Raw genomic sequence first — 24750 nt, forward strand, 5'->3', positions numbered from 1 at the left:
ATCACGCTCATTGATTAATTATATGAGAAAATGTGCCCTCCAGAAGCTTGCGTTCTGCAAGTGAGCGGCGCTTTGTAGTGCCATCGCAAAGAAGCACAAAATCACTTTCACCTTAACTGTTCTCTCCTGGTGGAATGACCTGCTCAAGTCAATCCAAGCAGCTGAGACCTTTACCCATCTTCAACAAACTCCTAAAACATATCTCTTCCATCTGCACTTGACCCTCCAACACTAGCAACTCTAGCACTATCTACTTGATTTATCTATTTATTTATTAAAGGGTCCTATTATGCTTTTTCAGTTTTTGAATTTTAGTCAGTGTGTATGTTTGGGTATAAAATGATCTACAAATCTCAGTCCACTCCAAAGGGAGATATTTCGCGTTTTTAAAAAAATCCCTTTTCAAGAACTACAAAGAGCGGCTCGTTTGGACTACAAAGTTGTTTTCCTGTATTTGTGATATCACAAAAATAAATCCCGCCTACTGAAATTGGAATGGTTGGTGGGTGGGGAGAACGCTTGGTTGAGCACTGCACGTTTCAGAATCGAAACCCAGGACTGGTGTTTTTATATCACTATATTTCTGAAGGAAACCGACTGTCTTCAGAAAATTTTGGATGTCATTTTCATTTCATCTTGTATATAATGTCTGATAAAGCAGATTGCACTGCTTTGTGTACAGCGTTACCTGGGAAACCTTGCTCTCTCCAGCTCCAACAGCGCCTCCTGCTGGCTGAGAATTAATTTGCATATATATGCAGCCACTAATAGTATGAGTCTGTGGGACTATGGTATAAATAAATTCAACTGTATAACAGTTTCACTGCAATTCATGTTATAATGATAGAATTAAAGAACAATAAACATAATACATATTACCGTTGCACTTATCTGTACATAGTAAATGCAGTAATTTTTAAACTGTTGTTGACATCCTATCTATATTGTGCTTTAGCCAAAAAAAAACCACAATAACATTACCACTTTAATATGTCTTGCAATATCCATGCGTGCAAAGGTTCTGCGCGATCCTCAATATTCTCGGGGGCTGAATTGATATGGCAATATTGGCGAACTTGCTGTTTTGGCAAGGGGCAGGGCAGTACTGAAACACCGTCTAAGCTGTTCGCCAGTCACAACAGACGGGGACTGCTAACCAATCATGACACATTTCGTTTTATGGAAGGCGAGCCTTCATCAAACCCGGAACTAATTGAGCCGTTTGTGCCAAGCTGGGGAGAGAGGTATTGTAATAATGTAAATTATTACCAAGCATGAGAGCATGTTCTAGTACACCCCCAAAACAAAATCAAGACTTTGTGAAAGAGCATAATAGGACCCCTTTAAAATATCTTGACCCTCTAACACTTGCATATTTTTTTAATTAAAAAAATAACTAACAATAGCACTCTTTATTCTATTTCTATTTCTATTCTACTTGTTTTTTTTTTTTTTAGTTAAAAAAAATACTTGACCCTCTAACACTAGCGTTCTCTATCCTTTTTCTAGTTTATCTACTTGTTATAAAAAAAAAAAATCACTACATTAGACTATCCAGGACTTGTCACAGCTCTTACATATTACTGCTCTTTTGTTGGTTTTGATTGCATCTATTGTCCTCATTTGAATGTCGCTTTGGATAAAAGCTTCTACTGAATGACTAAATGTAAAAATTACAATTAGTTCATTAAAACCAGGTTTTTTACTACAATGGCCAGATTATGTGGTGTTGTCATATGATTGTAATTGTTGGATGCAGCTCAGAAGTAGATGTTCTTCACGACGAGATCAAATATTCCCTGTCGTTTTCCTCTCTGTCCAGGATGGCTGCCTTCCGCTGCACCTGGCTGTCGAAGCTGGGAATGTTGTGATTGTTCGGGAACTCCTCTCCGGCCAGTCCGAGCCGCAGCTCAGAGCCATGAAGGCAGTAAGCGTCCCATGACCTTTCAAACCTGAAGATTGCATTCATACAATCAAATCAAGTTATTTTGTTAAGTCAAATAAGTAACCATAATATAAAATGCCTTTTAATATTATTTTGGAACTCCGTTTGAGCATAATGTACTGTAATTTAGGATTATTCAAATAAAAAAAATTCTGAATAGGAAACTCTGAAAGTGAACCATTGCGGTTTTATGATCAGTTTGTGTTTTACCACATTTGTTTCTGATTTAGCTGGTTTTAAGTGTCATCAGTGGAAATTAAGCACTCATCTCAAAACTAAGCTTTATTTCTTAAATAGGTCAGTTCACTTTTCTTCGTCTCTATTAAGGTGTTTAAAAATACTATAAAATGCAGCTCATATGGAAAGTGTAAAAGCTCAAGTGTAAATTCTATTTCTTCAAATTCTAATCTTTTTTTTTTTTTTCTTAGAAATAAGCAGTGAGGTAATGTTATTTTACAATATTATTAATATTTGAAAAACCTTTTGTTCATCAAATCAAAGTAAGTTTGATACCTCCAATATCCAGGAAGCTACTTGACATTTTAAGAGTCATTGTTTTTTGGGGGGTTTTTTTGCTAAAAAAAAACAAACAAACAAGTAAAACCAACTTGAATACAAAAATTGCATTTAAAAAAATTTGGCATGTGTTTTTTAAATAGGTTTTTAAAAGATGGTGGACATCCTCATGTGCCTTTTGACCCGGAATGTCAAACCAGTATTATTTGATTGTCACAAATATACTATTAGAGTTTCACAAAACATGAAAAAGGACAACCCTGTAACTTTGTTTTGATAAGCAAGCTTGTTAAAAAACGAGCCACTCAAATTTAACTCCCTCCGTGATGTAGAAAGGGGACCTTATTATAATATTACCGCCCCTTGATCTGCACGTTTCCACCCATGGTGCGGCCATTGTGTTTTTGCAAGTGACAGCTGTAACAATTTATAAGCTCAAAAGGGAATTGTATATAAATAATTACATTTAATTATGATTAATTACAATTATTTATATCGGCTGACAGTAATAACTAGCAGAATTAAATTGCCATCAACTGATCTGTCCGTCCAGCGAACATTCAGTGCAAGTTAGTATCAACTCTAAGAAAGGATATTTCCTTGGCCACAGGAAATACTTTCCTATTAATGCATTAGAGCATGTAGTGAGGGTCAAAATCGTAAAGAGACATTTAATTTGCAAGGCAGAACCAGAAACTCGTGTAATTTGTGCACACAACTTTTATTAACTAAACACTAACGGAAACTAGTCTAACAAAAACTTAGAGGGTCCAGAAAAAGTTCTAGCTCACATCCCCTTAGGATCTAAGAAAACCGCAGACTGCCGGGCGTCACTTACGTGAGCGCTTTATCTGCTATAGAGGTCAAACCTCTGGGTAGTCAAAGCCTATGGTGACTTGAACTTTTGGAGGGAAAGTTTTCGACTCTTTGTCTCCATGCATGGTAATTTGCATATGAACCGGATTGGAAGTTGACATACAAACTATTAAAGATTCTTAGAACACTTATATGTTGCATAGGTATCGACATATAGTATACACTCTCAATTAGATCATCCGAAGACGAATTGATAGAGACCAAACATGATATACATGAGGTAATATTAACTAGTGTTCTATAATAAGCATGCATAAAACAGGATACGATACACAAAAACATATACAAGAACAGTAATAATATACACAATGACCTGAAGGTATGTGTGTTCATTCAAAGAAAGGTTTTTCTATTAATTAATTAGGGAAGAGTCCATTTTAATGTCTCTTTCCTAAGGGGAAATGGAGTGAGTTGCTCTGCCCGCATTTCTTTTGAGCAATAAAACAAGTGTTATCAGATGGGTTGCCATGGAACCAGAGGCCTGTTCTGCCTTCCTTAGGTGTTAGAGCCATTTCGGGAGAAGGGTCCACAGACCCTCATAGTTGGCCTTTTGGGTTAGGTGAGGGGGCATAAGAGATTATTTGTTAAATTTAACAAATAGTTGTGTGTCTGATTGGTTCAAATGTTACACAGCGGTGTACCAGTTCTAACGCCATGGTTAAAGCCACGGCTGCACTGATGAGCACAGAACACTATTTAGAGTCCCAGCCTCAAAGGAGACAAGAGAGCAGTGGATATTACTCTTCTACCACACAGATCTAATATAAACATGAATTCTTACCCAGCTGTTTACCTTCACAGATATAACTGACTGTTTTTGTAACTCGTGTGTTTTTAACAAACTTTTGTGTATTTGACAGTTTAAGCGCAATAAGACATAAAAGAGAACTTAGTTTAGTACACATGCCGTGTGACAGACGATTTCTGTGCAAATGCTTCAGATGTGTGCACTCTGAAAACTGTATATCAGAAGTTTAAACTAATATGGTTTAAAGCGCATGATTTCAGTGCGATAGACATGATAATCAAAAACAAACAAATGTTTTTTGTCGGAGTATCTGAGGTATGAGCTGTAAAGGCACAGCCATTTTCTGGAAAAGGGGGAAGGGAGCAGCAGCTCATTTGCATTTAAAGATACAGCATGTTTCTGTTTCCACTCAAAATAGGCATTTTCAGAACAATATAATAAATGATCTGTGGGGTATTTTGAGCTGAAACTTCACAGACACATTCTGGGAATACCTGAGACTTACATTACATGACATATTCTAAAAAGGGGCATAATAAGTCCCATTTAACCTTTATTTAATTTTTATTTTATTACATTTTTTTAGGGTTTTAGGGTTTAGTTGATGATTATAACCCTGCATCAAACCCATAATCAGTACCAAAATCGTGATTGGTCGTTGTTTTGAAACCATATGACCCAATTCTGCATCTCAGCAGGATGTATCTGGTTTGCATTCTGATGGTTGAATTGTGTTTCCAGGTGAACGGCGACACTGCACTTCACATCTGCTGCAGACGGAAAGATGTTGAGATGGCCAAAGTCTTGGTGGAGTTTGGGGCGAATCCGGACTCTCAGAATGTTAGAAGCTCTCTCTCTCTCTCACACACACACACACACACACACACACACACACACAAACAAACAACAAGCAAAGACATGCTCAAAGGGCTATTCTGGTGTTGATTTGTCCGGTTCTTTGAGTCTGTGTCCTGTTGGGCATTGGCTTTTGATTGATGGACAGATGGTTTTACCAAACCAGTTGAACATCAAGGCTTTCAGAGATGTTTTTGTGACCATTTCCAGTTTCAAGTCATAAGTGCATGTTCTGAGATCTGTTTAGTTTGAGTAATGGTTCACATCAGGCCAATAGTGAAAGAGTTATTTTAGAATAATTGATATTCTGTACCATTATAGTTTTTGTTAATTTTGAATTATTTTATTTTTATATTTTACAGTATGTTTTCACTTTAATTTCAGTTAGATTTTGTCATTTTAATGTTTTTTTTTTTTTTTATTCAATATGTCTATATTAGGAACGTCAACGATTAATCGACGATCGATTAATTGTCGATAAGCGATGTAATTGATAAAAGCTATCGATGGTCGATTAAGCAGTTTCATTTTGGGGAGCGTGTGGCTCGTGCGCAAAACACGTGCAAACGTCGGCTAGTGACGGTGAAGGGGCTGGGTCTTACACGAAGATAATTTACTCATGTACAAACTACGCTTTTAATGTGATCCAAACTTTAAAAGTACATTAAAACAGATACAATACAAATTTCTTTTGTATTGAAATGTAGTAATAAGTCATGTTCAATTATAATTTCCCTAGATAGCATATCGGGCACTTTGCTTTGACAGGGTTGCGCGTACGCGAGCAGGACAGATACTATAGGCCAGCGGTCCTCAAATCTGGCCCACTCCTGCAGAGTTTAGCTCTAACCCTAATCAAACACACCTGAGCTGCTAATCAGAGTCTTCAAGATCATTAGAAAATCACAGGTAGGTGAGTTTGATCAGGGTTGGAGCTAAACTCTGCAGAAGATTGGCCCTCCAGGGAAAGATTTGAGGAACCCTGCTATAGGCTATTCATTCATACAACTTGTTATTTCGTTCCCATGACATATTAATTTGTGGCCACTGTCCAGGTTTCATTAATTTGTTCCCATGAATTTAAATGCGGGAGCAATTTAAGTCATAGTAACAAATTCTTAATTCATGGCCACGAAATCTTTCATTTCCCCCCACATGTTTACCACATTAAGAGATGCGAAAACAGTGATTAAAACAACAATAAAATAAACCTGATTTTTGGGATTTGGGAAAACAAACAATAAATAATATTCAATTTGTGACCATCTGGCGAAACAGAACACAAAGCTGCGTATGGCTTGATTTAAATGTATGCGCTTGAACGGCATGAATCCAAAAGCATGGTCGCGATGTAACATTTGCCTGCTAACCAATTATTTCTGTTATTAACAAAGCTTTGTACCTCACTTAAAATGTTTCAAATGGGTAACCGTGTGTTTTGCCGTTGCAACGCCGGTGGTTTTGGAAACGGATCACTGACCGCACGTCACAGCCCCACGCGCGCCGTACTTGCGTTTGGGATCATTTTATTTTAAATCCCGACAATGTCAATTGCAAACATTGCGATTGATGTTTTAAAATAAAACAAAAATGTAGAAGTACACCTTAAATCAGCGTGCAATGCAATCATTCACATATATTCCCCATTTTAACTGTTACTGACAAATGCTTTGATAATAAATTTACTTAACTCATAGAAATTACAATGTGCAGTGTTCTTTTAATTTAATTATTTTAAGTATTTCTTAATTTCAGAGGGATATGACATGCTGTAGCCTTTATCATTTCATATCAAAATGTGAAAAAAATTACGTGCATGCAATGTCGTGGTCAGTTAAGTCAGGCGATTAAAGCTGCCTTAAATCTGTGCATGCATGTATTACATGTTACAGTGTTTCCTCTAGGATTTTTCCCAGCTGTGGTGGCAGGACTATTTCCCATGGGCCACGCCCCCTCCCCACACAAGAATCACGTGCACTCAGAATTGAATTTGTTCAAACTAAAAAAGACAAGTAAATAGTAAATAATAAAATATGAACAAATAAATTAATGACAATCAATAGCGCACACAAAAACAAGATACAAATTAAATTTGTAATAATCTGTTCAACTGTAAAATAACACTGGATAGTCTTCACTGTATAAAGAGACCGTAATGACAGACAGCAGCAGGTTTATTTAGGCTGCTGTCTCTTTAAGATCTAAAATACTGTTACACAGGGCTTACACAGTAAGCATACTTTTCTTTTTAGGAGCGCTTGTCCTCCTAATTTAAAAAAAAATTAGCAGTACCTTCTGATCAATAATCAAAAATTCTGATAAAAAAATTGGCCTTCCTAATACGAGGTGATCTTTGTAATAGCATTTTTCTAATTTTATTAAAAGTATGTCATCTACGTATGTCAAATTCAAAAATTTTAATTTGTAAGCTTTTTAGAATTTCTAATTTAAACAATATAATAAGAAGTAGAATAAGACATAAATTAGCAATCATATGAAATTAGTATTAATAAAAAATGTATTTGTACTACAGAGATGGCACAGAAGAATATAAAAGTGGCTTGTAGGTACGTTTAATGAGGGTCAGAGGTGGCATGAGTGCAGTTAAATTCATAAATTCATGTTGAGGTTACTGTTTTAAATCTAAAATATTGAATATAGAAATATTAAATGATTTAAATAACTGAAATTCTACATTAAAAATGAAACTGAAACCGCCAGCAGGTGGCGGTATGTCACTGATTTTATCACTGAATCATTCCTTAAATTGATTCGTTTTGAACGGCTGATTCATTCAGGAATGAAGAAAGTGACTGTTTATGAATGGGTAATCATGAATCACTGACTCACTAGATTCGTTTAAACACGCAGTTCATTCATGAATGAAGTCAATATCACATTTGCAAACTCCCTTAATAATCTTTAAAAGCGGTCACTCTCAGAAAAATGATGTCTTTCACTTTAAATGAGCAAGACTCAAAAGCACATGCAAATGATTCATTGTGTCACCTGTCATCGCGTTATAAGCAGAGAACCTGCAGGAATTAGTAGCAAACCCGCGCCGAAGTTCAAGTCCTGTTCTGTCACTATGATGTTACTGAGAAGCTGCAGCTATGGCAGGGATGATTTTTGGTGTGGCAGCCTGCCACGGCTGAATGAATGTAGCGGAAACACTGTGTTATATATGAGAAACATGTCTCTGAAATGGATTTCAAAACTGTCTTGGAGCAGCCCAGCACTGTCTCCTCATCTAACATACCCGATTCAGCTAGTCGGCTCATTAATAGAGACTTTTAGACCTGAAGTGGGTCAGAAAAGGTAAAGAGTGTTGAGAGAAAATACGATGCATGACATCCGTGTCATGTTCAGCAGCGGCAGCTCTTAAAGAAACTGTGTGATTTAGTCGCAAATTGAAGAAAAGTTTTTCAAAGCACTTTGTGACTTTTCTTGCTTCATACACACACACAAAAAGCAAAACTGACAAAATCTGATTTGATATTTTATAATAGTGATTTTATAATTTTCAAAATATAAAGGAAAAAGTATGAATGACTAATATGCCAATAAGTGCTCCTCTGCTGTTATCTAAAGGTTATAGCCTAATGGTGATTTGATGTATTTTTTAATATTACATAAATGTTTGATAACCACAGTATATTGGTCATCCCATTGAAAATAACATTCAAATTGGATCATTTTGGAGCTTTTAAGTGCTGGAAAGTGCTGTGAATTGCTTGAAAGCCATTGAAAATTGGTTGAATTTCTCTCTCAAAAGGTTGTACAAACCCTGAAATGAATAATTTAATAACATTCGACTATTTCTGCCACAACACCATGGTTATAGTTAGCATTACTGCTTCTGGTTTTCTACGTCAGCGCTGTTTGATCTGTTTATAACAGATATCTGAGCAGAATTTGAATGATTCTCACTACAGCAACCTTAATCATTGTGCGGCGAATTCAAAGGCTTCTCACTGGAGTCCAGATGTTACAGCACAGTGCTGCGAAATCAACTTTGGTTCACGAATAAAGCTGTTCTGAGCTCGGACAAGTTTAGCCCGATTCGGACGGTAATTGTTTCTCATATGGACGTCTGTAAAAATTAATTTACATATCACCTCAGTGATAAAACTCATGGATTCGGATGGTGATTTATTCACAGTGGAGGAGTGAGTTCTGTGATCCTGCGAACCTGAGAATGCACTGCTCACGTGGCCAGTCACATGATTGTATGCTGTAAATAAAATGAATTTTATTTATTATTGTGTAAACTATATTTTAAAATCACTTATTATTATGTAAAATATATTGTTATTATTCCAAGCATATTTTATAATGTATAATCCTATTTATTATTTGATTATATAAATCTCCTGTTTAAAAATAGGAAAATACGCGCTATAGTTGTATATAATTATACGCCATATATATCCGTTTATAATACACATTTTAAAATTGTATTGCATACTTGCCGCTGCCATAATAAAGACCCATTTTGAATGTTTACATGCTTTTCTACTCTTTCTCCTCTCACTCGCTGTGGTGGAGCAGTTATGAAGTATTGTTCTTTTAAATACTTTCCAGCGTTTCAGAAATAAATATGTATGCAAATTACAACAGTTACCGTACGGTGTTCAGGAGTGTTCAAAAAGGGGTTAAACGCTGAATTTTGAATCGATTTCTTCTTGTAAACTCAGAGATGTGGATTCGGATGGCAATTAAATTACCACACGACCTTGGTGTTTGCCAAAAAACAGTTAATTCGGCCGGGGATTCTCACGGGGGTGGTGAGAGAAAAACACAGACGTCCTGGATTCAGACGGCAATTAAATCACCAACTACCCCCCGTATATGGTGAAAATCACTTGCGTCCCCCTGAGAAACAATTACCGTCCGAATCGGGCTTTAGTTTGCGTCTCAGTCCGAGGTGATAAACTGAGCACTGCACAGATCAAACGAGTAGTGCGATTTTGTTATGCTTTTGTTTCGTTTGCTGTGTGATGTTTCTCATATGCAATAGAAATGGCAACGCAAGCTGAACAACGTGGTGGTCGCACCAGTGGCACTGGCAGAAAAAATGGTCACAAAATGCAGTCTGGAGCCCTGAGTTAACAATTACTTGTTTACATAGGATATACAGGTATATGTAATGTATTTTATATTATTTAGGCACTTATAGGCTATAGTTTGACAATTTTCTAATTCAACATGCCATGGGAAGTCAATCTTACTTAACATTTTCATTTTAACATTATATTGATATTGTTTATTTCTTACTCCTTAACAGTTCATCAGGCTCTTAATGATTTAATATGTGCCATCTTTTGGAATATCTGAAGGCAATGTGCCATAGTACCATAGTAACTGTAGCATTTGTTATAATAAGACTAGCCTATTAATCATTACCAGGCCAATAATGACTCCTTTATTTTTTTTATTAATCAATATAGCATTTGTTATGAAGAAACAACCCCCTGCACATTAAGAACAATAGCTACAACATGCCACAGTTGTAATACAAACCTATAGGGAAAAATCTACTCCCTTAAAAGATTATCTAATATAAATTCTACAACAAGTTAGACAAAATTTTACACAATAAAAAAGCCTACAATAAAGCATGATACATTCTAGTAAAGGTGGTCATGAGTAGTTTAAAAAGATTTTAATTTATGTTAGTGCTGGTTCAAGACTGTTTTCTCTTTTCATCAGTCTTTTTAGTTTATTTGTCTTGTTTAGATACTGTTTGACTTTCTCCATAACATTTTAAAGTGGCTGTTTCTCTAAATAATCACATATTTGACCATCAGCTTCGTGATAGGAATGGCTCGCACAAATCTCATTACACTTCTCGAGTGTGCGGGGTACTTGCTAGTTTTGGATATTGGGGGAGTTATATCCCCCCTATCCCCCCCACAAACTACAAAAATTACTGATTCAAGTGAACTTTTGGAGAAGTCATTAGCCTGAAGATTCACATACTTTTGAGTGTAATTTGTGTTTAAGCAGATTATGTTTGTCTAATGATGTGACTTAATTGAAGATTAGATCAAATCTAGACATTATTTTCCTTGCAACTGCATTCCAGGTTTCTGTTATACAAGTTTGTGCAGTTTCCACCATAATAATACAGTCAATTAACCCGAATGTGAGAGCCAGGAACCGAATAAAAGAACAGATTCAATCTCACCGAGAGCTTTCATAAGAAAAGACACAAGGCAATGGCAGAAATGTGGACGGAGTTAATGGACAGAAGGGAGATAATGGATTTTTGGCTGTGTTTTGAGTAAGGAAAAGTACCTAAGGGATTTGTTGACACTTTTGGCCCCTTTTGATTGCTCACCAATTCTGTCTTCCTGTTAATGGTGCTTTCTTCCCCCCCAGGGAAAGGAAGGAAAGGGAAGAAAATCTCAAAAACATCCGTGACAATTATCCCTGTGTAAATGGAGGTAGACAGTGTGATTGCTGATCACTTTAGCCACATCCTGTGCAGACAACGCGTGTTATTTTACTATTAGTTATATGCTATTGTAGTCATTTATTGAAAATTTTGAATTACTTTTTATTTTTACACTTTTCATTTTAATTAACTTTTTAGTAATTTTGTTATGGGCTTAATAGTGTTATTAAAGTTAACTACTCTAAAATAAAATAAAAACAAAAACTTTAGCTAGTTGCCCAGGAAACATTTCATTTAGTTTAATATATTAAATTGATGTTTTAATTGTATTATACTGTATTCTTGTGCATTAGTCATTTTGAGTAATCTTATTAAGTACCTACAGTTTCTAGTACACAGGAATTATTTTAAATGATTTGTAATTTTATTAAAAAAAAATAGTAATTTTTTTATTTGTAATAAATTTGAAATAATTATTAAAATGACAATTAATAAATATATTTGTAATTTTATTAAAGCTTGCTCTTTCTTTTTTTTTACATTTTTAAAAATGACTGTAATATTTAAAAAAAATGACTGTAATACCATTGAATCAAATGTGAGGATGAAAACCTCTGAAGGATGTGAGGAAGTTTTGAATAATAAATTCAAATTTTATTTGCCACATACATATACATACATAGTACGACATGTAGTGAAATGTGTTGTACGACTGTCCAACAAATTGTCCAACAAAATTAAGAAAAACCTCAAGTTTACAAAAATACAAATAGAAAAGGTACAGTAAACATATATACAGAAATAAACTAGCAATAAAAAAATAACAAATAGATATGAGAATAAAAATAGATATGAAGAATAAAAATAGAATATGATTCTATATAGATTCTATAAAAAGTAAAGTGTATGTCAGTGATAAAGTGTCTGTGTGCTGTGCAGTGCAGTAAAGTGTATAAGTGAGTAAAAGGAATACTAAAGACAAAAGACAAATTGTATGTAAGTCCCACTCATTTATCCTCACGTAACCTTCTACAAATTAGTGCAGATTGTATTTGAAGTGTGCAAAGTGGAAGTGTGGGGTGATGTGCTTAGAGTGGAGAGAGGTTAAGACTCCGAATGGCCTGCGGGAAGAAGCTCCTCCTCATTCTCTCTGTGTTCGCCTTCATGGAGCGGAAGCGTCTCCCTGAACGCAGCAGAGAAAAGAGTCCATTGTTGGGATGGCTGAGGTCCTTCACTATCTTCCTGGCCCTGGTCAGGCACCGCTTGCTGTAGATGTCCTGCAGGTCAGAGAGCTCGGTGTGAATGGTACGTTCCGCTGAACGCACCACCCTCTGGAGGGCTCGTCTGTCCTGCATAGTGCAGTTCCCGAACCAGGAAGTGATGCTGCCCGTCAGGACGCTCTCGATGGTGCAGGTGTAAAAAGTCTTAAGCACCCGAGAGGGAAGTCTAAAGTCCCTTAAGCGTCTCAGATGGTACAGACGCTGCCTGGCCTTCTTCACCAGGGTGCTGGTATGACAGGACCAAGTCAAGTCCTGCGTGATGTGAACACCCAGGTATCTGAAGCTGTCCACTCTCTCCACTGGAGTCCCGTTGATCGTGATCGGCTGCTATGACCGCTCCTGCTTCGTACTGAAGTCCACTATCAGCTCCTTAGTTTTGCTGATGTTCAGGTGTAGACTATTCACCTGGCACCAACTCTCCAGGTTCTTAATCTCCTGTATGTAGGCCGTCTCGTCGTTGTCTGAGATCAGGCCCAACACAACAGTGTCGTCAGCAAACTTGATGATGGTGGTGGAGTTGGAAGTGGCCACACAGTCATAAGTGTACAGTGAGTACAGCAGGGGGCTCAGAACACAACCTTGAGGGGCTCCAGTACTTAGGGTGATGGAGGATGAGGTGTGTTTACCCATCCGTACGGCTTGCTGTCTGTCCTTCAGGAAGCTGGAGATCCATTGGCACAATTATGTGCTGAGACCAAGGACCTCCAACTTGGAGGTGAGTGTGGAGGGAATTATGGTGTTAAACGCTGAACTGTAGTCCACAAACAGCATTTTTACATAATTCCCTTTTCTGCAGTCCAGGTGACTTGTTGTGGTGTGGAGGAGGTGTGAGATGGCATCCTCTGTGGAGCGGTTATGTCTGTACGCAAACTGTAGTGGATCCAGTGTGTCTGGTAGTGATGCAATGATGAAGTCTCTGACCAGTCTCTCAAAGCACTTCATCACCACTGATGTGAGGGCTACAGGGCGATAGTCGTTTAGGCAGGTGGGCTGGGGTTTCTTGGGGACAGGAACAATGGTGGACTGCTTAAAGCATGAGGGGACTATGGACTGTTCCAGGGAGAGGTTGAAGATCTCGGTGAACACCGGTGCTAGCTGGTCAGCGCAGGCCTTCAGAACCCGACCTGTGATGCCATCTGGTCCTGCTGCCTTCCTGATGTTCACTCTCCTGAATGCCCTCCTCACGTCATGCTCCGTGATGGTGAACACGTTGTCCTCACCGGCTTTCTCAGCGTGCATGCAGTTAGCACTGCTAGCGCCGCTAGCGTGATTAGCTGCAGCCTCGAAGCGAGCATAAAAAGTGTTTAGCTCGTCAGCCAGAGAAGCGTCCGCATTCCCCGATCTGGAGGGTGGTGTTTTATAGTCCGTGATGGTTCTAAGTCCCTGCCACAAGCTCCTAGAGCCGCCATGTTGGAATTGCGATTCTAGTTTCCTCCCGTAGCGCTGCTTTGCCTCCTTCACGGCTCTGCCGCGCTGTAAGATGCAGCCTTGTAGTCATCCATGTTCCCGGTGATGAGCCCTGTGTTGTAGGCAGCGGAGCGGGATCTCAGGGCGTCGCGGATGGTTTTATCCACCCACGGCTTCTGGTTGGGAAACGTCCTGATGATGGTTTTCTGCACCGTATCATCCATTAGTTTCTCTATAAATCCCACAACCGCTTCCGTAAACAAGCTGACGTCATCAGAGCTGCGCCGGAACATGTCCCAGTCTGCGTCATCTAGCGCGTCCTGCAGAGCGGCCACCGATTGGTCCGTCCAGCGTTGGACCTCCCTCTGCACCGGGGCTTCCTGTTTCAGCCCCTGTTTGTAAACAGGCATGAGGAAGATGGCGGCGTGGTCCGATTTCCCAAACGGTGGTTGTGACTGTGCCTTGTAGCTGTTCTTGTATGGGGTGTAACAGTGATCTAATGTCCTTTCGCCCCTGGTGGGGCAGCTGATGTACTGATGGAAGTTCGGCAGTGCACGCTTGAGGTTGGCACTGTTGAAATCTCCCAAAACAATGAATGCGGCGTCCTGGTGCTGTGTCTGGTGAAGGTGTAGTGTTTCATGTAAATCCCATATCGCAGTGTCCGTGTCCGCTTGAGGTGGAATATAAACGGCACTGACGATGACCGAGCTAAATTCCCGAGGGAGATAAAAAGGGCGACATTTGATGGTCAGAAGTTCAAGATTCGGTGTGCAGGAGCGTGAGAGGGGAACAATGCTCGCGCTGTCGCACCAGTGTTTGTTCACCATCAGACATACTCCACCTCCCCTAGTCTTCCCCGAGTCCAGCGTTCTGTCCATGCGGTAAACCGAGAAGAACTCGGCCGGCTGGATGGCATGGTCTGGTACCGCTGGGTTCAGCCATGTCTCGGTGAAGCAGAGAAGGTTGCAGTCCCGAATGTCCCTCTGGAACTTGACTCTTGCCCTGAGGTCATCGAGTTTGTTATCCAGCGACTGGACATTGGCGAGCAGGACACTTGGTAAGGGAGCGCGGTGTGCGCGTGCCCTCAGCCTGTTCCTGACGCCGGCTCGTTTCCCTCGAGGACGCCGGTACGGGTCGCGTCCTTTGTTCCTTCTCAGGATCTCGCTCGGCCAGGATGGGTCCGGGTTCAGAAACGGCGAAAGGTGAGTGCATTGTGCACCAATAGAAATAAGAGTGGCCCTGTCGTATGTAAGAATGGCCATCTTACAAAAAGAAACCGGTGATTATGGTTTACAATACGAAAAAATAACAAAAGAAGAAGAAAAAAAAAAGAAGCAGTCGTGACGGCAGCCGATCTCACCGGCGCCATCTTACTAAAGGACATCTAAAGGACCTTTCAACATATTTGTTCATATTTCTTTAGTTTTGTTAGAGAAATAATGACACTTTTGCTAACATGAGATGCCTGAATTATGAAGAGTGGATTATTTGTTCTAAAGCATAGTGAAAATGAGTTCCACACAAAAATCTTCATCCTTGAGCTGTCAGAAAAGAAGCCAAACTACTAATGCTGTCAGTGAGCGTTACCTTTAAAGTCTGCTGTGACAGCTGTGATTGCTCCTGGAGCGGTCTGGAGTTTTCTGTGAGGCTTGGAAACGAGTGACGAGTGAGTTTGAAGGGTGGATGGAGGAAAATATTTGTCCTGTTAAAGGTCAGGGATGGATGAACAGACAGCACTTATGGATGATTATTTGCATCATAATATTGCTCCCAGGGTTATTATAGATAACTAAAACTATCAAATAAACCCTACTAAAGTACAAACCTTGTACTAAAGTAACTAAAACTGAAATAAATTTAATAAAAACACTTTAAAAACTGAACAACAAAATTACTTAAATTTTGCAAAGATTAAAGTGAAAACAAAAACTACTTCAAAACATTAATAAAAACTATAATAGTATCCCAATGAGACAAAAAAAGAAAAGAAAATTAGAAATGTTGCCAAGGTAACTAACTAAAATAAATGTAAAAATGTTAATGATAATAACCCTGGTAGGGACTGAATTGGTAGTTGATTTGAATCCAAATCGAAGAAAGCACAGATTGAGTTTCAGATTCACGTTTAAGTGCTTTCTGATAAGTTATTCATCATTCATTAGAGAGTGTCTGAGTGCTTCATCTTCATAAGTTGGACACACACACACATTTACATTATATTTACATTGTCATTTGGCAGACACTTTTATCCAAAGTGACTTACAAATGAGGACAATAGATGCAATCAAAACCAACAGAAGAGCAATAATATGTAAGTGCTGTGACAAGTCCCGGGTAGTCTAATGCAGTACACGTACAGTAGCAATGTTTTATTTATATATATATATATATTAGGGATGCTCCAATCGATCGGTATTGGCCGATAATCACATTTCATGACTCGATCGGTACTTAGACATTTGTCAACGTGTGACGATGTATATGATGCGTGGGGACATATGCTGCAAGTCATCGCCGGTGTGGAAATGCTATGACGTTTCGAGAAACAATGAAAAATTCGCTATATGTCGTGTATGTTTTGCATGATAATATGATGAATGGGTGGTTCATTTTTAACAGCAGATTCAGTGATCACTGCACTGCAGGCTTTACGGCTGAACATTTATTTATAAAACATATCTTCTTTGGTCATATTAGCCTACTTAATAGCATTAACAGAGGCTTTACTCCTTTTAAACTTTATCTGGAATGTCACCGTTTCTGTCACTGCAACTTCCCGATCAGGCGAGAACACACACACAAACACAAATGAAATTGTCTTCCTAATGAAAAAATGTATTTAAAAAATTTTTTAGTTAATATTGCATCATTTATGATTTATTTTATCCACCAGCAAATAATTAGAATGCATTTTTTATTACCCGACCCACGGATTATCCACAGCGCCCGTGAATAACCGTGATCAAACTACTCTGTTTTGTTCAGTCTTATATTGGGCAGTATTAAACCTTATGAGTTACATCAGACTTCTCCATATTGGTGTTTAAATATATATAAATGTTCTTAGCCTACAGATTAATGATGCTAAATGTAGATCAGAAACGTCTTGTTACATCTGGTTTGAGTCGTAGGTTATAGAATAGATAGTAAGAAAATTAACTATATTTGCAGCATTGTTTTTTTTTTCTGCTTTATTTTAGTGAAAGTAATCTATAATTTTGCCTCTCACCATGTTTCTGTTGTTGCTAAAATAACCGCGGCTGCTCTTGAACTTGGCGCCGACGCATGTCCAGAGAGAGAAAGCGCACGGAGCTGAAAGGGCTCGAATAAAGCGCGTTTAGCTTTAGATAAAAATACTAGAGTATATAGCGCTGAAAGATATTTACCATAAATGACCCTGAGCGCTTGTTATTAAAATGGTGCTGCTGTTACGGCTTGCGGTCCGGATGGATGCTGGGGTGCGGATGCACTTATAGAAGTATTTAAGGATAAAAGACTCGAGTTGCTTTTAAAATATTCACAAGTCCTTTTCCTCCTCATCGAGGAAAGTCTGGAGTCATTTCAGGTCAAGTCAAAGCTGAAGGCTATAAAAATGCGACTCGAGTCCGAGCCCATCTCTGCGTTGGGTAATTTAAAGGAATATTAAAATGTTCACTGTATAAGGAATAATTTTTGTGATTATTTATATACCATTATTACATATGTTATATAAAGCTTGAAGCATCAGCATCGGTATCGGCCAATCACCATGACAAGAAATCAGTACTCCGTATCGGCTGCAAAAGTCCTGATCGGAGCATCCCTAATATATATATCGAGTAGATAGAATAGAGAGTGCTAGTGTTGGAGGTTCAAGTGTAGATGCAAGAGATGTGTTTCCTGAAGATAAGGATTCAGCTGCTTGGATTGAGTTGGACAGGTCATTTCACCAGGAGGGAACATTTAATTTAAAAGTCTGTGAAAGTGATTTTGTGCCTCTTTGGGATGAACAATAAAGCAACGTTCACTTGCAGAGCGCAAGCTTCTAGAGGGCACATAAGTCTGTAGTAAATTTAGGTAAAGGGGTGCAGAGCCAGTGGTGGTTTTGTAGGCAAACATCAATGCCTTGAATTTTATGCGAGCAGCTATTAGTAACCTGGAGAGCAATAAGAAGAAACTTAGGTTTGCTAATATAGAGAACATATGAGTCAATGCTGTGCTGCTGTATGAAACACAAACATTGTGTTTCCATTGCTGTGCGATTTCTCTAACTGGTAAGGACAGAGTGGTCTTGAGCTAATTACCCATCATGCCTTGTTTGTTTACAGAATGAATGGCAGACTCCTCTGCACATCGCCGCTCTGGAAGGAGACGAGAACATGCTGAAGTTTTTATACCACTGCAAGGCCAGTCCCAACATCTTAGACCAGGTGAGACTGAAAACATTATATTATAAGTAATAAAGACTGCCTGTTTATAGATAAGGATTCCCAAATGTTTTTGTCAGCCAAACCCCTTTGATCTATATATTAATATTATATAATACAATATACAGCTCTGGAAAAAATTAAGAGACCTCTTGAAATTTCTCTGTAATTACTGGATCTGATAGGTATGGGTTTGAGTAAAATGTTAATATTTGTTTTATTCTATAAGGGTCTGATAACATTTCTTCCCAATTTCAAATAAAAATATTTCATTTAGAGCTTTTTTTTTTTTTTTTTGCATAAATGACAATTGGTCAAAAATAACAAATATATTCAAACATTGGTATGGTAAACCTGTCTGAAAACATGGCATCTTTTTTGTTATTTTGACCAAATGTCAAAAAATGCTTTAAATGACAACATTTTTATTTAAAATTTGGAAGAAATCATCAGTAGTTTACAGAATAAAATAAAAATATATATATGTTTTACTTAAACACATAACTATAAATTGTAAATCCAGAGAAACTAAGAATTTTCAATTGGTCTCTTAACTTTTTCCAGAGCTGTAAATATTTTCTTTAATTTAATAAAGCTTATGCCGAGTTCACACTGCATGATTTTAGCCCTGATTTTCACTCGCCGACAGGTTTTGCAAAATTGTCGACAAATGCCTGAAATCGGAGGCAAATCGGTGCTCGTTCACATGAGTGACAATCACGCAGTGTGAATTATCAAAGATGCGATCTGAGAGAATCGCCGATGCGTAGCTGACGCTCGTGAAATATTTGGCATGCTAAATATCTGGACCTGTCGGTGATTCACAATCCTGCTGTGTGAAATGAGTTCTGACTGAAAAATACATTGGCGATGACCTACAGCCTATGAGGGAGCCAGATACAGCAGTGGGAAGTTTGGGGAGGACTTTTTTCAAATTAATTAGCCATGTACAAACAACGTGGCAATATCAGTACATTTTTGCATCAAAAATTAGAATATAGCTACAGAACAGGTGCATGAAGAAAAATAAATATATATATATATATATATCAGAGGTCACGCTAGATTTTCTCATTGTCGGAATGAGACGGAAAGGGTCGTAAAAATTCTGTCATAATCTATTATTACACGTCATTTTAATTTTCATATTTCTAATAGCTTTTGTTTTCATTCACATTTTAATCATGAACTTACAGGACGAGCACATGGGCTAAATTATTAATTTATTAATTTATGAGCAGAACAAATGAACAAAAACTGCAAAAAAAATTCATGTTCAACAATTTCATGTTTTTTTTTCGTACTGATAGCAGAGGGAATTAAAACACGACCATTTGTGCCTGAACAGGCTGATACAAACAACAAAATATATTACAAAATATTATTTAGACTACAATAAGAACATAACTTAAAAAAAAACAAACTAGATTCAGACAATGTTCTGTTGGGCTATTTGCCTGAACTCAAATCTTCCTCCTGGTCCTCATCGACTTGAACTGGTTGCGCGCCTAGTTATAGTCATTGCTATAGCCTCCTCCATCTGACTGACAGTGTCGTGGTGGGTGTACATGTGTGCACTGTTCAGGTTTGGACACCCAGCGAACTGTAAGAGGTGTATTAGGTTAGGATATTGGTGGCTCGGGGTGTTTGTTTTTGCCATATGCAACACAACTCTAAACTGTGTTTTTAATGCCTCGTTACAGGCAGCCTGTGATTTTTCGACATGCTTGACCATTGCCACACTCTGGTTGACCACTCGTAACACTTCATTGTGGTTATGGCTACTTTTATGATCAATCAGTGCTGATTTCGGCTTCATTGTGCACCCTCGGACAAATCCATTACTCATGTTAGATTTTCTACAGATGACGCAGAACATTTTCCCGCCTTCCCTCCTCAGCCACGTAAACTCCTGCTCCCACTGAGCCCGCTACTCCCTCCTGACCTCTTTGCTGCCGCTTGATTGTCCTGTAACAGCTGTCGGTGACTGCCGATTTTTGTCTGTTTGTCCTTCGTTGTCCACTGCATCACTTCCAATTGCTTGGTAATACAAATTGCTTATCAGCCAATCACATGGCAGCAACTCAATGCATTTAGGCATCTAGATGTGGTGAAGACGACTTGCTGAAGTTCAAACCGAGCATCAGAATGGGGAAGAAAGGGGATTTAAGTGACTTTGAACGTGGAATGGTTGTTGGTGCCAGACGGGCTGGTCTGAGTATTTCAAAAACTGCTGATCTACTGGGATTTTCACGCACAACTATCTCTAGAGTTTACAGAGAATGGTCCGAAAAAGAGAAAATATCCAGGGAGCGGCAGTTGTGTGGACGAAAATGCCTTGTTAATGTCAGAGGTCAGAGGAGAATGGGCAGACTGGTTAGAGATGATAGAAAGGCAACAGTAACTCAAATAACCACTCGTTACAACCAAGGTATGCAGAATACCATCTCTGAACGCACAACACGTCAAACCCTGAAGCAGATGGGCTACAGCAGCGGAAGACCACACCGGGTGCTAGGGCTGAGCGATTAATTGCATTTGCGATAATATCGTGATATGAAAAAATTTAATTTTTCAACCGCAGAGGCTGCGATTACACTCTGTCACGTGACACGCGAGAGTAAAGAGGTGTGTTCGACTTGAAGATCGATCGGTGTATGACGTCAAAGTACGGCGAGAGAAAGCACAAGGGGACGTCCGCTCTCTTATAGCGCTCGCAGTATTTGATGACACACAGCGATCGGTCTAGCTGCGCTGCTTCAAGTCGAACACATCTAAGCAGTCTTCAGAGGAAGCATCAAGTTGGCACGCTATGTTGCCAAGTCTGCAGTTTGTGGTCTTACATATCATGCAGAATTGACGCGCTACATGTGAATGATATCCTTTGTTGTATTTTCTTGTCAAAATAACAGAGTTCCTATGGAATTCTTCAGCTTTTAAGAACTGCCGGGTTTTCCAGTAGTGGGCGGGACTAATGCGCAAACGACAATCTCATTGACTGGCGCTCATCTATTATCCTCCCTGTTTTGATTTCAGCGAATCAGTTCGAGCGAATGCAGACAACCTGATTAATATTCATGAACCCAGCAGCTCAATAATCCTTAGTGCGTTTTATATTGTTCTTATTAGTTGTAGAATTTGTAGTAGTTTTATCTTATCAGTATTATTTGTAGTACTAATAACTACTACTCCCCCCCCCCCCCCCCCTTTTTTTTTAAATAGAAACACTAAATGACAAACAATAACCAGACCTAAGTTCAGTCAACATGACATATGTATTCATACATGGGTATTCTAATTACTAAAGTTCTATCATCATTTAATGCTAAATTATCATAATATCATATAATGTTTGACTGACTGATGCTAAGTGAGATATTTTAAAACAAAAAAAAATTACAAGCCAATGGAGATTGCCAGTGGCAAGAAGGTCTGTTACAGGAAAGAGAAAATATGCAAGAAGAATGCTAACAAAACTCTGTTTCCTACCTTTTCCAATGCAAGTGGTTCCTGTGTTTCTCACCAGGGCTTAAATGGATTCATTATTCTCTTTCGCTTTCTGGTGGTGTAATACCAATTGAGCATCGTTTAAACGCCGCAGCCTACCTGAGTATTGTTGCTCACCATGTCCATCTCTTTATGACTACAGTCTACCCATCTTCTGATGGCTACTTCCAGCAGGATAATGCACCATGTCACAAAGCTCAAATCATCTCAGACTGGTTTCTTGAACATTCAAGAAGTCAAGTCAACAGGGTTCCCACGCTTCTTGAAAGTACTTGAATTTCAGACATATGGATTCAAGGCTTGGAAAGTACTTGAAAACAAACATAGGTCCTTGAAAGTGCTTGAATTAAATTTGAAATCAATTTAGTTTATGGCGCTATTTCAAAATTGTCCTTTATGTGCTGTCAAAGACTGAACGAAACGGCACAAATAATTGGGGTGGAGATGGGGTAGCGCCAAAAAAACTTTGCGTGTGTTGATGTGCAGCCTAGAGTTTTCTTGAGCCGCTCCCGCTGAGTGTCTGACCATTACCGCCCACTCCCGCAACGTGTGTGTGCCGCTCCCGCAAACATTCTAATATTGTATATCATTTTTGCGCTATTAATGAGTGAAATCACATTTGAATGAGCGCTCGCAGTTCACTTTCACTTTCGATTACACGATCACGCACACTCTAAAGTGAACACATCTTAACAGTGCGTGAATAATTATTAGACGGTTGATATTCTGATCATATTTATTTCCAAGAACATTTGACCAATTCCAAATCACATCAATCTTAATAACTACTATTAATTTTGTAATTAATCATTTATAAGTGATATATAATTGCCCATGAAGGCTAGAAGTGAAAAACTCCTTATATTCATGTGTGCAGAATTATTAGGCACATTTTCTTTTACAGATAAAATGAGCCAAAAAAAAAAGATTTTACTGAAAAGTCAAAAATTATTAAATCCCCAATGAGAAATATTCAAAACTAATTCAATACAGAAATTGTAAAGTTAAGACATGACCATTGGTCAGCGAAATGCTCATTGGTTACAGCGAGGTTAGACAAAAAAAGGTGGAGAAGATAAGACACACGGTAACTGCAAAATAATTAAGAATTAATGTGAAGAATTAGGTGTAAACCATCAAACATTTAGTCTCCAGCGCCACCATTTTCTAGAACTGCAACCTTCCTGGAGTCTCCAGAATTATAAGATGTCAGGTTCTCAGAGACTTTGCTTGTGTAAAAAATCCAAAAAAATGACCCTCACTTAATGAGAATAACATGCTGAAGTGTTGTTAAATACATGAAGACTTTATAGACGGATAAGTTGAGAGCAGTGTTAATTTTGACAGCAAATTTTGATTTACATTTACATTTTACATTTATTCATTTAGCTGACGCTTTTATCCAAAGCGACTTACAATTGCTATATATGTCAGAGGTCGCACGCCTCTGGAGCAACTAGGGGTTAAGTGTCTTGCTCAGGGACACATTGGTGTCTCACAGTGGATTCGAACCCGGGTCTCTCACACCAAAGGCATGTGTCTTATCCACTGCGCCATCACCACCCCATATTCATATGTTTGCATTTAGTTTTAGTCATAGTCTTTTGACTAAAATGCCATATAGTTTTAGTCATATTTTAGTCATCTGAGTTGTTTTTAGTTTTAGTCTCGTTTTAGTTGACTAAATATCATAAGATTTTTAGTCGACTAAATCTACAGTAAATTCTAATGGGTTTAGTTACAGTGCATTTATTAAGCATTTCTCTAAAATTTCCAAACTTATTATATAGGTTTGATATAGTTTTTTTTATCATGATAGACTGCAATTTAACTGCGGTGACACACAACCACTTCTCATAAAGAACAAGAATATGGTCTTCTTTTTAATGAAATACCAATGGTTATATAGGCTAATTATGCATTCTTTATAACAACTTGTTTATCATTCTTTCAAGCAGACATATTTATTTCTATAAATAAATTTAGATTAATCTTTAGGGCTACTAAAGTTTTTCAGTCAAGAGCAGTGAGTGATTGTATGTCTTTCTTTTGTTGCTTGATTAACATCAATGACTCGGACAATAGCAACTAAATTAGGCTGCTATCCCTTCAAAACCGAATGCACGGTGACGGATGCAATGTAGGCCTACTGATACACGTTCTCCCTACTGTTTACGTTCACAGCTGTGTTTACGTGAGTACTCGTCAAAACGGACATTTCGACATCATTTTGTGTGTATTTCTCCGTTCATGCGACGTGAAAGAGTACTCACATGCTGTGAGACGCGCTTTCTGTGTGTGTATGCTTCAGTGTCTGCACTCAGAAAACATGACCGAATTGAGTTCTCTCTTGCGTCATCAGATTTATACATATGTCTGCTCTCCTCTTACTCTCACATATTGACATTTTTTAACGTTTTATGCGCCGTGCAGCAAGTGTATTTTAGCTTATGTCCCGCCGGTTCATATGTTTGCACTTTTTTGCAACTAAGCAAGCCAGAGGCTGCATCTGGTTTCTGGGAACTATACGGAGGAACTTAAGGACATTTTTTTTTTTTAATGGACCTGATAGACTGGTTTGGAGAAGTATTACCCTGTGCTCCTGAATCTCTAGTGTCTCCGCTGGTTCCGTCCAGCCCTGAATCTCCTGTGTCCATCGCCTTGGGACTTCCAGCTTCCAGCTCTGCCAAGGCGTGAGGATCCCCTGTCTCCACCTCCAGCCTCCGAGCCCTGGACTCCATCTCGGTCCTTCGAACCATCGGCTCCACCTTGGCTCATAGCTCCCTCGTCTCCACCGTGGCCCGTCCTCC

General features: G+C 38.5%; 1 protein-coding gene across 1 annotated transcript in view; it reads left to right on the forward strand.

Annotated features, from left to right (window-relative positions):
- trpn1 (transient receptor potential cation channel, subfamily N, member 1) overlaps positions 1-24750 on the forward strand; it is a 63812-nt gene that overhangs the window by 13325 nt on the left and 25737 nt on the right. Inside the window, exons 6-8 of the mRNA XM_079380987.1 lie at positions 1823-1927; positions 4827-4925; positions 18335-18436. Of these exons, the coding sequence (XP_079237113.1) occupies positions 1823-1927; positions 4827-4925; positions 18335-18436 (306 nt within the window). The remainder of the gene's footprint in view (positions 1-1822; positions 1928-4826; positions 4926-18334; positions 18437-24750) is intronic.

Source organism: Barbus barbus (assembly GCF_936440315.1).
Source record: "Barbus barbus genome assembly, chromosome: 27".
Classification (NCBI taxonomy): Eukaryota; Metazoa; Chordata; class Actinopteri; order Cypriniformes; family Cyprinidae; genus Barbus; species Barbus barbus.